The sequence below is a fragment of the Pongo abelii genome, chromosome 5, assembly GCF_028885655.2.
Source record: "Pongo abelii isolate AG06213 chromosome 5, NHGRI_mPonAbe1-v2.0_pri, whole genome shotgun sequence".
NCBI lineage: Eukaryota > Metazoa > Chordata > Mammalia > Primates > Hominidae > Pongo > Pongo abelii.
The window spans coordinates 31,209,651-31,222,627 of NC_071990.2; the positions used below are offsets into that span (position 1 = coordinate 31,209,651).

Consider the following 12,977-nt stretch of genomic DNA (forward strand, 5'->3'; position numbering starts at 1 on the left):
CTCCTCACTGCGGGAACCCGGGAAAACTTGTGAACTAATCAGAAAAAGTGGAAGGCGGGAGATCTTGGGGCGCTGTCCAATGGCGCGGAAGAGAACAAATGAGCTGGCCAATCGGGAACGGCACGGGGGGCGGGCTCGCTCGGCGCGAAGTTCGGGCCCGGGAATTCCGAAGGAGGGGGTAGGCGCTGCCCGCGCGCCGAGGCCGCGCCCCTCCTGGCCCCGGCTCTTGGCTGTCAAACAGCTGCAGCAGCGTCGGCTCCGGCCGAGGAGCCCAAGGGGTCCCGGGACCCGCCGCACAGGCTGGCACTGCTTGAAGAGGAGGCTACTTGGAGACTGCGCCGCGCGGGTAGATCCGAAACGGGGCTGGGGCGGAGAGGGAAAAGGCCGGGTATGCCTTGCATGATCGCGGGGAGCTCCTTCCTGTTTTTATCCCACCTAGAGAAGCCGGGAAGTAGGGGTTTAGGTCCAATTTGTTGGAGTACTTAAGGACTCGTTTGCACTTCCTTTTGGGGGATGACAGTGGATTCATTGCCCTCGGAGGTTCAAACTAGTTATGAGTGAGGGATTGGCCAGAAGATCGGCGCGCAGGCAAGCAGGAGTGCTCTATTAGGATAAGCAAGTTTGACAGGAAGAAGCTGCTCTTCTCCGAATTACACAGAGGTGATGTGTTCGTATTGCACGTAGACGTGTGTATAACAGGACCTCCTTCCCCGCGCCCCGCCACCCCGACACACACAGGAGCTGCCTAAAGTATCCTTGCCTTGCAGGTTGGAGGCTCCCCAAATATTTTGCGATCTGAGGATCCAGCTCAAGTGAGGTGCCATAGGACGTGTTCCTGAGTTTGCATTGCACGGAGACCTTCCTGGAATTTTTCATTTGCAAGTCGGCTTAACAACCAATTTTGCATTGAGTCCTAGGCTGCTTGCACTCTGAATTTGGGCTATTCAGGTAGTGTGTTCAAAGTTGAAACCGCATACAGCACAACTCAAGTTGGCATCAGACTGGGAAGCGAACTTAAGCCAGCTGTGCGTGGCCCAGGAGTGGGAAAGGAAATGGATGCCTGAAGTGGAAGAGGTGGTGCAAAGGGGGCACCGCCCATGCTGCCCTGCTTCCAACTGCTGCGCATAGGGGGCGGCAGGGGCGGTGATCTCTACACCTTCCACCCCCCGGCCGGGGCTGGCTGCACCTATCGCTTGGGCCACAGGGCCGACCTGTGTGATGTGGCTCTGCGGCCCCAGCAGGAGCCTGGCCTCATCTCTGGGATCCACGCCGAACTGCATGCCGAGCCCCGGGGTGATGATTGGAGGGTCAGCCTGGAAGACCACAGCAGCCAAGGTGAGCATTAAGCAGGGCAGCTTTGCCCCTGGGTGGTTGAAGCTCCAGGCTGGAATGAGTAAGGTCTCCACAAGACCCTGCTGCCTGCCTCCCATACTCCCATCAGATTGGATGGATGGTCGTGGTCCAGACCTTCATCTTCCCACCAGAAGTGTGCACAGTCAGAAGCTCTCTGCCAGACTGACCCTTTTTGGTCCCGTTTAGCTCATACAGGACCTGGGGTATCATCAGAAAGATGTCACAGTGGGGATGTTCTGAGGCCACTAGAGGCCAAGTTTAGACTTGATTCAGTTTCCAGCTTTGCTGAGGCACTCTGTTCCTGGGTTAGGGCAGTTTTATGTTGAATAATGTTTTTAATAATCTGGGCATGTGTCTTTCTCCCTGACTTGAGGCAGTTAGCCTCAGAAAGCCTAGATTCACATTTGAGTTCTGCCACTGCTTCTTGGTAAAATCAACTGTAGGAGTCTTGTGGTTATTAGACTATAGTAGCCAACATTCATCTAGTGCTTATTGTTATGAGCCAGGCACTATTTTAAGTGTATTGAATGTAAGTGGTACTAATATTATCCTCACTTACAGTAAAGGAAAATGAGGCACAAAGAGGTTAAGGAACTTGTCCAGGGCTTGGCATGGTGGCTTACACCTGTAATCCAGCACTTTGGGAGGCTAAGGCAGGGTGGATCACTTGAGCTCAGGAGTTCGAGACCAGCCTGGGCAACATGGTGAAAACCTGTCTCTACCAAAAAATTAATTAATTTTTTTAAAAAAGGCTGGGCGCGATGGCTCATGCCTGTAATCCCAGCACTTTGGGAGGCCGAGATGGGCAGATCACGAGGTCGGGAGTTCGAGACCAGCCTGACCAACATGTTGAAACTCCATCTCTACTGAAAAAAAAAAAATACAAAAATTAGCCAGGTGTGGTGGCGTGCACCTGTAACCCCAGCTACTCAGGAGGCTGAAGCAGGAGAATCACTTGAACCCGGGAGGCGGAGGTTGCAGTGAGCTGAGATCGCACCACCGCACTCCAGCTTGGGCGACAAAGTGAGACTCCATCTCAAACAAACAAACAAAAAGCTTGCCCAGGGTCACATAGCTGGTAAGTGGTAGAGCTAGGATCTGAATAAGCTGGAACTGGGGGAGAGTGAGCATGTTTGAAAATTGGACCTTAAAAAAATAAAATAAAATAAAAAGAAAATTGGACCTTAGGGCGGGGCACAGTGGCTCATGCCTGTAATCCCAGCACTTTGGGAGGCTGAGGCGGGCAGATCAGGAGGCCAGGAGTATGAGACCAGGAGTATGAGACAGGTAAAACCCTGTCTCTGCTAAAAATAAAAAAATTAGCCGGATGTGGTGGCATGTGCCTGTAATCCCAGCTACTCAGGAGGCTGAAGCAGGAGAATTGCTTGAACCTGGGAGGCGGAGTGCAGTGAGCTGAGATTGCACTACTGCACTCCAGCCTGGGCAATAGAGCAAAACTCCATCTCAAAAAAAAAAAAAAAAGAAAGAAAAGAAAAAAAGAAGAAAGACAGAAAATTGGACCTTAGGAGAGTGAGGGCAGGGATCCTTTGTAGGAAGGCACAAGAAACACAGACTTGTTCCTAGCTGACAAGGAGCATACTGCCTGGTACCTGTCACCTGCTGAGGGGCTTAGGATGTGAGGGAGAATCTGATAACAGTTTCATGTTCTTCCCCAGAAATTATAGATTTCTCCACTCCTGACTCTGGTCATTTCTGTTTTTGTCCTCCGTATTTGCCTGGTGCCCCACCATCAACAGGTACTTTGGTCAATAATGTCCGACTCCCAAGAGGTCACAGGCTGGAATTGAGTGATGGAGACCTCCTGACCTTTGGCCCTGAAGGGCCCCCAGGAACCAGTCCCTCAGAGTTCTACTTCATGTTCCAACAAGTACGAGTCAAGCCTCAGGACTTTGCTGCCATTACCATCCCACGGTCTAGGGGAGAAGCCCGGGTTGGGGCTGGTTTCCGGCCTGTGCTGCCCTCCCAGGGGGCTCCACAGCGGCCTCTCAGCACCCTCTCCCCTGCCCCCAAGGCCACACTGATCCTGAACTCCATAGGCAGCCTCAGCAAGCTCCGGCCCCAGCCCCTCACCTTCTCCCCTAGTTGGGGTGGACCAAAGAGCCTGCCTGTTCCCACCCCACCTGGGGAAGTGGGGACCACGCCTTCTGCTCCACCCCAACGCAATCGGAGGAAATCTGTTCACCGAGTGTTGGCAGAACTGGATGATGAGAGTGAGCCTCCTGAGAACCCACCACCGCTCCTTATGGAGCCCAGGAAGAAACTCCGTGTAGACAAAGTCCCACTGACTCCCACTGGGTAAGTGGAGTCCTCACTTGGCCCTCTCAGTGTATTACTGCTTTTCGATTCCTTGTATCCCTAGGCTGTGAGGAGGTCCCCTGCCTGGGGGATGGGCACGGGAGGTGGAATAGATGGAATGGCAAGACCTGGGTTAGCTCTAATAGGAAAAGAAAAATATGTGCAGGAGAACATAAGAGGTGGGGTGGGGCAGTGCTTATAAAACAACCGGAGTGAGCATGTCCTGCTTTTTACATTCATATGACTTTAACCCCATTCTTCTAGTGCCTAAGGATGGGGAACTTCCAGGCTCACACTAGAGGTTTTTAGGCCCACCCTGTGTGTTTTTAAGGACAGAGTCCAGGCTCACCTTAGTTCTCAGACCACTGTGCCTCTGTGGCCTCACCCTATGACCAGCCATAGGGTGGCAAGGTCTAGGCCTTCTCCTACAGGTTTCCAGTGACCCTTGTGTCTGTCACTTCCTTCAGAAATCGACGTGGCCGTCCTCGGAAGTACCCAGTGAGCGCTCCCATGGCTCCCCCTGCAGTTGGGGGCGGGGAGCCCTGTGCAGCTCCTTGTTGCTGCCTGCCCCAGGAAGAGACAGTGGCCTGGGTTCAGTGTGATGGCTGTGACGTCTGGTTCCATGTGGCCTGTGTTGGCTGCAGCATCCAGGCTGCCAGGGAGGCCGACTTCCGATGCCCAGGGTGCCGGGCTGGCATCCAGAGCTAAGGTCCACCACCAAGGCACCATCGGACACACCTGCCCATGAGTAGACACAGCAGCGAGCAAATGGGTCTGATAAATACCCCCCTTCCCTTCCCTCCCCAGGAGGGAATGACTACAGGGAAGAAGGGTGGATTGATGTGGACTCATTCAGGGCCTGGAGCAGACCCTGGTGGCCGGGTGACAGACGAGATGGTTTCCTGCCAAAGATATTGCCACCTCCAGGAAATTGCCAGTGAGCTGGAAGTTCCCACTGTTACAAGCTATAAGGCCATGTTGCCATGGACACCAGAATGTCTGTAGTCAGAGCACCTATCAGTTGCAAAAGCCATGCCTGCAACCGATGGAAAATATAAGAGGGAGTTCTTAAGGTTCTTGGTGGCATCACCCAAAGCATTCTGGGAAAACCTAGGGCCTGGCCCCAAAACTTCCCTACTCTGTGGCTAGTCCTGCTGCCAACAAAATCATAGTGACCTGGCTTTTCACAGCTTTGCTTTTATTTCCAAGTCAAGGACAAGCAGCTTCATTCACTCCTGGGCATTTACTTTTCTTGTGGGTCTGTGATATTCCTTGCTTTCCAGGGAGAATGTGCTTGGCAAGGTCTGGAGAACTAATTCAGAATCTTAGGGGAAGGGGAGAGATGGAAATACAAACCTGCTTACTGGAAAGGTGCAAATATATGGGTTGAGCTGGAGGTAGGAATACAGATAATTAAGGTTTCTAGTTTAAGGGAAAACAGATCTACTGCCATTTAAATAAGGTAACGGATTTGGTTAAGTTCACAAAGATAGCAGAAGATTTATTTACAGGCTTCATCCGTACCATCAGGGCAAGAGAAAGCCTGGTAAACCAGCTATAGCAGTTTACCAGTGTGATGGCTGTGACACAGCTCCACTCCACGGGTGGACACAGCAGAGGGCAACTGGGCTGGCCTGGTCCAGTGTGAATCAAACCGCTTAACCCACACATGGTACATGTGATTTTCTTTTGTGAGCCTTACACCAAGCCAAACTATTGTCAAAGCATCATTTCTATAGAAATAAAAGCTTATCTTGACCTGTTCTATTACAACCTGTCACATCCACCCTTTCCTACCTATATTTAATAAGCCCAAGTTTTTTTTACATGGAAGAAATGACCCTGGGGCAAAGACCACTAATGAACTAGTGGCAGAGCCAGGAATAAAACTTGAGTAACTCATGAGTCACTTATGGGCAGAGTATGCAAAAACCTTAAGTGGAAACCAAATAGACCCTGGTATCAAGAAAGCATAAAGTATTAATAGAAGTTTCTGGTTGGGGTGATCTAGGTTCAACAGAAATAAGATGATTTCTAAGTATAAAGCCATTTAAGAATTCCAGAGTAGGGTAGGAAAGCAAAAAGCCAGCTCTGAACAGGTAACAGCTACATGGTGACTGAGTCTATGGACAAAAGTTCTTGCATCACAGGCTTTTGGGAACTAGCCTATCACAGGGCCCTGTACAAATAAACTTGGCTGCAATCCCAGCTCTCCCTCTGACGTTGTGTGACCTTAAGGAGTTTAAATGGCACCTTGGTTTCGGGGTCACTTGGGTATGAGCATTGGATATTCCAATCCCCACCTCAGTAACTGAAGGAGGACAAACCAAGATAAGTGTGTCTATCTACTGTGTCCCAGGCTTCTTTATTTAAGAAAAAAGTGATACATGATGTGGGATTAAAATCAAGAGCGTCATTGAATTTCACCTTCCCTCCAACCAGTTGCCCCAAACTCCCTTGCCCCCACCCTTTGTGTTCCCAATTCCTTCCTTAGTGAATGAAGAACTTAATCCCAAAAGCCTGGCACAAACTCCAGGTTCTCTTTCCCTAGCTCCTCCCCTCCCCCTGTCCCCCATTCCTAGAAGGGCAGGCACCTCAGTTTGAATGCATGGGAGAGCCCAGAGTGGTGACAGAGACAGGGGGAAAGGCTTCCCCCTCAGGGAAAGGGACCGAGGAGTACAGTGCAGTGAAGTGAGGGCTCCCATAGCCTGGGGTACCAAAATGGGGCCCTGGGGCCAGAGGAAAGGACACTGGTCCCCCTGAGAAAGGAGACCCAGCAGCCTCAAAATCCTCTCGTTGTGCATAGTCACTGCTTGATCGCTTGCCCTTCTGGCGCCGGTTACAGAACCACACTCGGACCACCTGTAAGTGGATGACAGAAAGGAGAATGACATTAGACAATGAGCTGAGAGACGGGCCTGACTCTGCTTGGACATTCTGTCCAAAGCCAACAGCTCTAGAGCAGTTGAAGGAGGAGCCAGAGCTAGGGAAAGCGAGGTGGTGACAGGGGAAAGAGATGGAGCCGGCAAAGACGTGGCACTCACATCCTTCTCGAGCCCAAGCTGCTGGGCAATGTGGCTGATCTGCTGCAGTGTGGGTTTCGGGCACTGCAGGAACAAATTCTCCAGGTTGCCTCTCACTCGGTTCTCGATACTGGTTCGCTTTCTCTTTCGGGCCTGCACGAGGGTTTCTGCTTTGCATATCTGTGCAGGTGGGAAGGGGGTGACAAGGGCAAGCTTTGGACTTGCTGAGTAACAGCATCACGGGGGTCTGTGACTAGATGTGTCAGCAGAGCCAGGTGGTGGTGTGAAAAGGCAGGATCCTGGAAGGGTTGGCTCTGGACCTTATCCCAGCAGAATTGAGGAATTTTACTCCATCCCACTGAGAACCACTGCACCAAAGACGGAGTGCTACGAGCCAGGGATGGAAGCAATGGAAATTAGGCCAAGAAAGGGAAGGGCCCCGGGTATCCCCCTCCCACCCTCACCTCCTGAAGATTTTCATTGTTGTCAGCTTCCTCCACCCACTTCTGCAGCAAGGGCCGCAGCTTACACATGTTCTTGAAGCTAAGCTGCAGAGCCTCAAAGCGGCAGATGGTCGTTTGGCTGAACACCTTCCCTGGGGGAGGCCAGTCAAAAGAGAAGCAAAATGAGGGAACATACAGGGCCCTTGTGACCCCAAGATCCAAGCTTCCTACCTCTTCCCAGAGGGAGCTCAAAGCCCAAGCATCTTCTCCCTCTCCCCACTCCTCTTCATGGGTGAGGGTAGAGTCTGCCCCTGCCCCTCCCCCACTAGGTTCAGGGACAAGAGGGGAGATGTGGTCAGAACATGCTGAGGGGAACCCACCAAATAGAACCCCCAGGGTGAGCCCCACATCGGCCTGTGTATATCCCAGGGTGATCCTCTTCTGCTTCAGGAGCTTGGCAAATTGCTCGAGTTCTTTCTGCAGAGCTTTGATGTCCTGGGACTGGATTTTAAAAGGCAGAAGACTTGTAAGAACATAAACATACCAGTTATCAATCTCCCCTTTCCATTCGGGATTCAAGAACCTACATGTGGCCCCAAGGAATAGTCTGTACAAGTGCCTCTGCCTTCCAAGCTGCCCATCTAACTTCTAGAAATAACCTACCCACAAATGTCATTCACCCATTCCCTGTTCACTGACTCATGCATGTAACAAAGGACTGCTCTTCCCCCAGAAACTGGCACATCCAGGGGATGCAAAGCACTGTGAAAGGACAGAAAGAGAGATCCTAGCCTCTAGGAGAACACCTGCCAGGTTATGAAGGTTAGAAGCTCTTTGCTGGGCGCGGTGGCTCACGCCTATAATTCCAGCACTTTGGGAGGCCGAGGCGGGCAGATCACGAGGTCAGGAGTTCAAGACCAGCATGGCCAACATGGTGAAACCCCGTCTCTACTAAAAACATAAAAATTAGCCGGGCATGGTGGCACGCACCTGAAATCCCAGCTACTCAGGAGGCTGAGGCAGGAGAATCACTGGAACCCGGGAGGTGGAGGTTGCAGTGAGCTGAGATCGCGCCACTGCACTCCAGCCTGGGTGACAGAGCAAGACTCCGTCTCAAAGGAAAAAAAAAAGAAGCTAGCTCATTTAATACCTGCAAAATTCTCTCACTCAAGTATCACCCCCAGTTTAAGGACGTTTGAGATTAGAGAAATAGATAAGCTGCTAAGTTCTGGGTTAATTAAAAAGGAAGAGCATCATGTCTCAGAAGCAAAATTCAGTATATACTCTCCCCCAGCTTGCTTTGAGGGTCCCACAAACTATAACATGGCATGCCTATACACAAACACAGCAAAAAAGTAACAGGTGTCACAAGAATGAATAAAGTGCTTTGTGTGTACTTACTCCTCATTTTTTAAATTGATTATCCCTCATCTTTACTGTTATCTTTTTCACTATAGAGGCGTCCTAATTGATTTTTAAATTCAAGAGATTTATCGAGCACCTTCTATAAGCCAGTGGCCATACAAAGTGGACAAAGAGCCCTGACATCCAGCATGACAGAAGTGCTACTTGGCACTTGTTCTTCAAGTTGCCAACTTGGATCTCTTCCAAGTGCACTTTCCTTTTTTTCCTGCTCTGTAACTTTTTAATAATAAACTTCCACTCCTGCTCTGAAAAATAAAAAAGTAAATAAAATAAAAAGTGGCCAGGCACAGTGGCTCATGTCTGTAATCCCAGCACTTTGGGAGGCCGAGGTGGGCAGATTGCTTGAGCCCAGGAGTTGGAAAGCAGCCCAGGTAACATAGTGAGACCCGTGCCGCCCCTTCTCCCACCCCCGCTGCCTGTATTTAAAAAAAAAAATGTTATGGAGAAAAGTAAAGCAGTCCGGGCGTGGTGGCTCATGCCTGTAATCCCTTCACTTTGGGAGGCCGAGGTGGGTAGATCACTTGAGGTCGGGAGTTCAAGACTAGCCTGGCCAACATGGTGAGACTCTGTCTCTACTAAAAATACAAAAATTAGGTGGGCATCTGGTGCTCCCCTATAATCCCAGCTCCTCAGGAGGCTGAGGCAGGAGAATTGCTTGAACCCAGGAGGTGGAGGTTGCAGTGAGCAGAGATCGCACCACTACACTCCAGCCTGAGGGACAGAGTGAGACTCCGTCTCAAAAATAAAAAAAATAAAGCAGTCTACAGGAGTAGGGTAAAGGAGGGAAGGAGATTATGGAGGAGGGTGACAATTTTAAAGACAGACAAGGTGATTATTTGAGCAAAGGACAAGAGTCTAATGGCAAGGCCCTGAAGTGGGCCTGCCAGAGCCCAAAGCTGGTCTGGTGGCTAGGTAGATCCTGTTGCAGACATAATGACTTTGTTTTAGTCCGAGTGAAATGATCTCTCACCCTTTTTCTCCCCCCAAGACAGAATCTCATTCTGTCGCCCAGGCTGGAGTACGGTGGTGTGATCTCGGCTCACTGCAATCTCCGCCTTCTGGGTTCAAGCTATTCTGCCTCAGCCGCCTGAGAAGCTGGGACTACAGGCACCCACCACCATGCCCAGCTAATTTTTGTATTTTTAGTAGATATGGGGTTTCACATGTTGGCCAGACTGGTCAGGAGACCTCAAGTGATCTGTCCTCCTTGGCCTCCCAAAGTGCTGGGATTACAAGTGTGAACCACTGCACCCGGCCTCACCTTTTTTTTTTTTTTTTTTTTTTGAGTTTCACTTTTGTTGCCCAGGCTGGAATGCAACAGCGCGATCTCGGCTCACCGCAACCTCCACCTCCCAGGTTCAAGCGATTCTCCTGCCTCAGCTTCCTGAGTAGCTGAGATTACAGGCATGCACCACCACGCCCAGCTAATTTTGTATTTTTAGTAGAGATGGGGTTTCTCCATGTTGGTCAGGCTGGACTCGAACTCCCGATCTCAGGTGATTCGCCTGCCTCGGCCTCCCAAAGTGCTGGGATTACAGGCGTGAGCCACCGCGCCTGGCCATACCTTTTAAAACACTGACTCTAGTTGACGTGTTGGCCACAGACAGTAGGGAGGAAGCAGTATAATTTGAGAAGCTACTGCGTCCCAGCAGAGATGATGGTGGCTGAGGCCAGGGGGTTAGGTTGTGATTGATTCAGGATGTTTCTTAAGGATAGGATGTAGGACGTGAAAGAAACTGAGGATGACTGACTGGGCTTGGCCTTGAGCAACTGGGTGATGAGGGTGGAGGAGTTCAGGGAGCCATCACAAGAGACAGAAAACGCAGTAGTCATCTGGTGTCTAAATGGCATTCAAGCCTTGAGAGTGGGTGAGAGGAAGGAAGGGTAGACAGAGTAGAGGTTGAAGGACTGAGCCCTGGGGCACACCATGTGAGGCTGCCAGGGGACAGAGGAGCACAGCTAGTGAGAAAAAAACAAGGCCTTTTTGTAGTCTTGAAGCCTCAAGGAAGTGTTTCAATGGTGCTTGATCATATCAATTTCAAATAGGCTGTTTTCATTCCCAACTTCTGCTCAGCCAATAACTCAAACTGATAAATGCCCTCTGCTATCTTGGATTTTCCAAATTCTATTTTGGGGTTTTGGAATAAACACTGGTCCAAATCCTTGCTTCATCATTTAGCAGTTAAAACTCGTTAAATAGGATAATAATACCTCCCCCTAGGAGATTTTGTGCTGGTTAATGAGATAATGATGTATAAACGGAGCATACAGCCAGGCACTTAGGAAGTGGACCACAATTGCCAGCCATTATCATTCAAGGCTCAGCAGTGACCTCCTGCGAAGAGGCTGGGGCTTCTCAGTCACTCCAGAAACCAGTCACACCTTTTTGTGAGGTCTCAAGGCTTAGTACTTAATCTCTAATTGCTTACACTTGTCGCCTTGGAGGACTGGAAGATACATCTTTAATAGTCCTCAGCAGGGCTGGATGCCTTCAATCCCTCAGCAGCTCTACATTTGGGGAATGGCCTGGAGAAATCTCTCACCATTTTTCTTGTTTACAATTTTGGAACCGAGGATGAAGTCAATCAAAATCCAGCTTTCTACAAGGGGTGCCAGGGTGTGCACCTTAACACAGTGGCCAGTCACTGGCCTGAGGCAGAGATCCAGGGAAGACAAGCCCTATACTTGACTGGAGGTAAACCCAGCTCACAACGCTCACACACACAGCCCAAACAGGAGATCCTATCAGAAACGAGTCACACCCTAGACTTTCAGGAACAACAATCCTGGGATGAGCACTGTTTTTACCCTCAGGCTATGCTTAACCCTAAGGCAAAGATCTTGGGTCTGATAAGGGTCAAATTTTCAAGCAGGACTAAGGGTGGGAAAAGGGGCTCAAACCAACCCCAAGCTGGGTCTGGTGCTGGGCCAGTAATGAGTGACCAGACTCTGGGTAGGCCTAGGAAATGTGAGAGACCCTGACAAGGGCTGGGCCAGAGCAAAGGCCAGCCTGGGCCAGCTTCCGACTCTCCCAGGCCGCTCTGCCCTCACCTGCAGTTGTCTCTTCGAAATCCAGCTTCCAGTTCCCACCTGGCCCCTGCCTGCCAGGGCTGCCTGCAGTCGATACACACCCCTGCCTGGCCAGGGCAGCTGACCCTGCCTGCTCCTCTCCTGGGTGCCAGGTCTGGGCAGCTGCAGGTGACCACTTCCCCATCAGGCTGCCCTGTCATGACCACCTCCCCACACCCTAACCCCGTCAAAGCTCACTTGCCTCCTCCGGGTTTTGCTCCAGCTTCTCCTTCTCCAGCTTCACGGCACCAGGGGGGACGGTGCAGGGCTCCGGGGAGGCCCCATCGGAGTTGCTCTCCACCCCGACTCCTGCTTCGCCCTCAGGCTGAGAGGTCTCCAAGCCGCCTTGGGGCACTAGCCCCACTCCAACCTGAGGCCCACAGTATGCCATCCCCCCACAGAACTCATACGGCGGGGGGCATGGGGGAATCCCCCACACCTCAGAGCCTGGCCCAACTCCCGGCCCGATTCCTGGCCCTCCAGGAGGGCCTTGGAAGCTTAGCCAGGTCCGAGGATCAACCCAGCCCGGCTCCGGCCCCCCTGGCCCATCACCTCCACCACCTGGAGGGGGCGAGAAGGCGAAATCCGAAGCCAGGTGTCCCGCCATGGGGAAGGAAGGCGCCCCAAGCCGGGGGCCTGGTGAAATGAGGGCTTGCTAAGGGACTACTCAACCCCTCTCTCCCTCCCCAGTCCCACCCACTAGCCTTGACCTCTGGCCCCGCCCCCTGGATGGGTGGAGGAGAGGGAGGTGGGGGGAGAAACTGAGGCGAAGGTTGTTTGCCTAATGGTGGTGGCAATGGTGTCTGTGGAAGGGGAAAACCGGGAGACACAACTGGGCGCCCCTCCAGGACCTCGGTGCAGGTCCCCTACCAAAACTTTTTTTTTTTTAAGACAGGGTCTCACTTTGTTGCCCAGACTGGAGTGCAGTGGGGTACAATGATGGCTCATTGCAGCCTCGATCTACTGGGCCGAACCAGTCCTTCTGCCCCAGCCTCCTGAGTGGCTGGGACTACAGGCTTGGACCACACCGTGCCCTGTTAATTTTTTTATTTTTAGTAGAGATGGAGTCTTGCTATGTTACCCAGGCTGGTCTTGAATTCCTGTCCTCAAGCAGTCCTCCCACCTCTGCCTCCCAGTGTCATGATTAAAGGCGTGAGCCACCACACCCAACTTTCAACTCCCAACCCGCTCCCTGGCACTCTCTCAGGATCTGCACATCCCAGCTGTCTGGAATCACTCCCACACCTCCATGTTCTTCAGGAACCCAGGTGCTTGACCCCCTCTCACAGACCTCTGGCACTGTGCCTTCACCAGGGGCCAGTTACCCTCTCAGCTCCTCAAATTTATT

General features: G+C 51.6%; 2 protein-coding genes across 4 annotated transcripts; one reads left to right on the forward strand and one right to left on the reverse strand.

Moving 5' to 3' along the window:
- The first annotated feature begins 127 nt into the window (after window positions 1-127).
- TCF19 (transcription factor 19) lies at window positions 128-8,536 on the forward strand. 3 transcript variants are annotated; one of them, XM_054558658.2, is made up of 4 exons: window positions 128-346; window positions 768-1,335; window positions 3,111-3,669; window positions 7,869-8,536. In XM_054558658.2, exons 2-4 carry the CDS (start codon window positions 1,098-1,100, stop codon window positions 7,924-7,926), a joined length of 855 nt encoding a protein of 284 aa, XP_054414633.2. In that variant the 5' UTR covers window positions 128-346; window positions 768-1,097; the 3' UTR covers window positions 7,927-8,536. The 3 variants fall into 3 exon arrangements, with proteins under 3 accessions (XP_054414633.2, XP_009249610.4, XP_063581246.1); XM_009251335.4 differs by lacking the exon at window positions 7,869-8,536 and adding an exon at window positions 4,137-5,877 and having other exon boundaries at window positions 130-346; XM_063725176.1 differs by lacking the exon at window positions 7,869-8,536 and adding an exon at window positions 4,137-5,877 and having other exon boundaries at window positions 154-388.
- Window positions 6,002-12,299, reverse strand: POU5F1 (POU class 5 homeobox 1). Its single transcript, XM_002809098.5, has 5 exons — window positions 11,832-12,299; window positions 7,516-7,636; window positions 7,157-7,287; window positions 6,714-6,872; window positions 6,002-6,531 (listed from the first exon to the last, which is right to left on the reverse strand). Exons 1-5 carry the CDS (start codon window positions 12,234-12,236, stop codon window positions 6,265-6,267), a joined length of 1,083 nt encoding a protein of 360 aa, XP_002809144.3. The 5' UTR covers window positions 12,237-12,299; the 3' UTR covers window positions 6,002-6,264.
- Window positions 12,300-12,977: the final 678 nt, after the last annotated feature.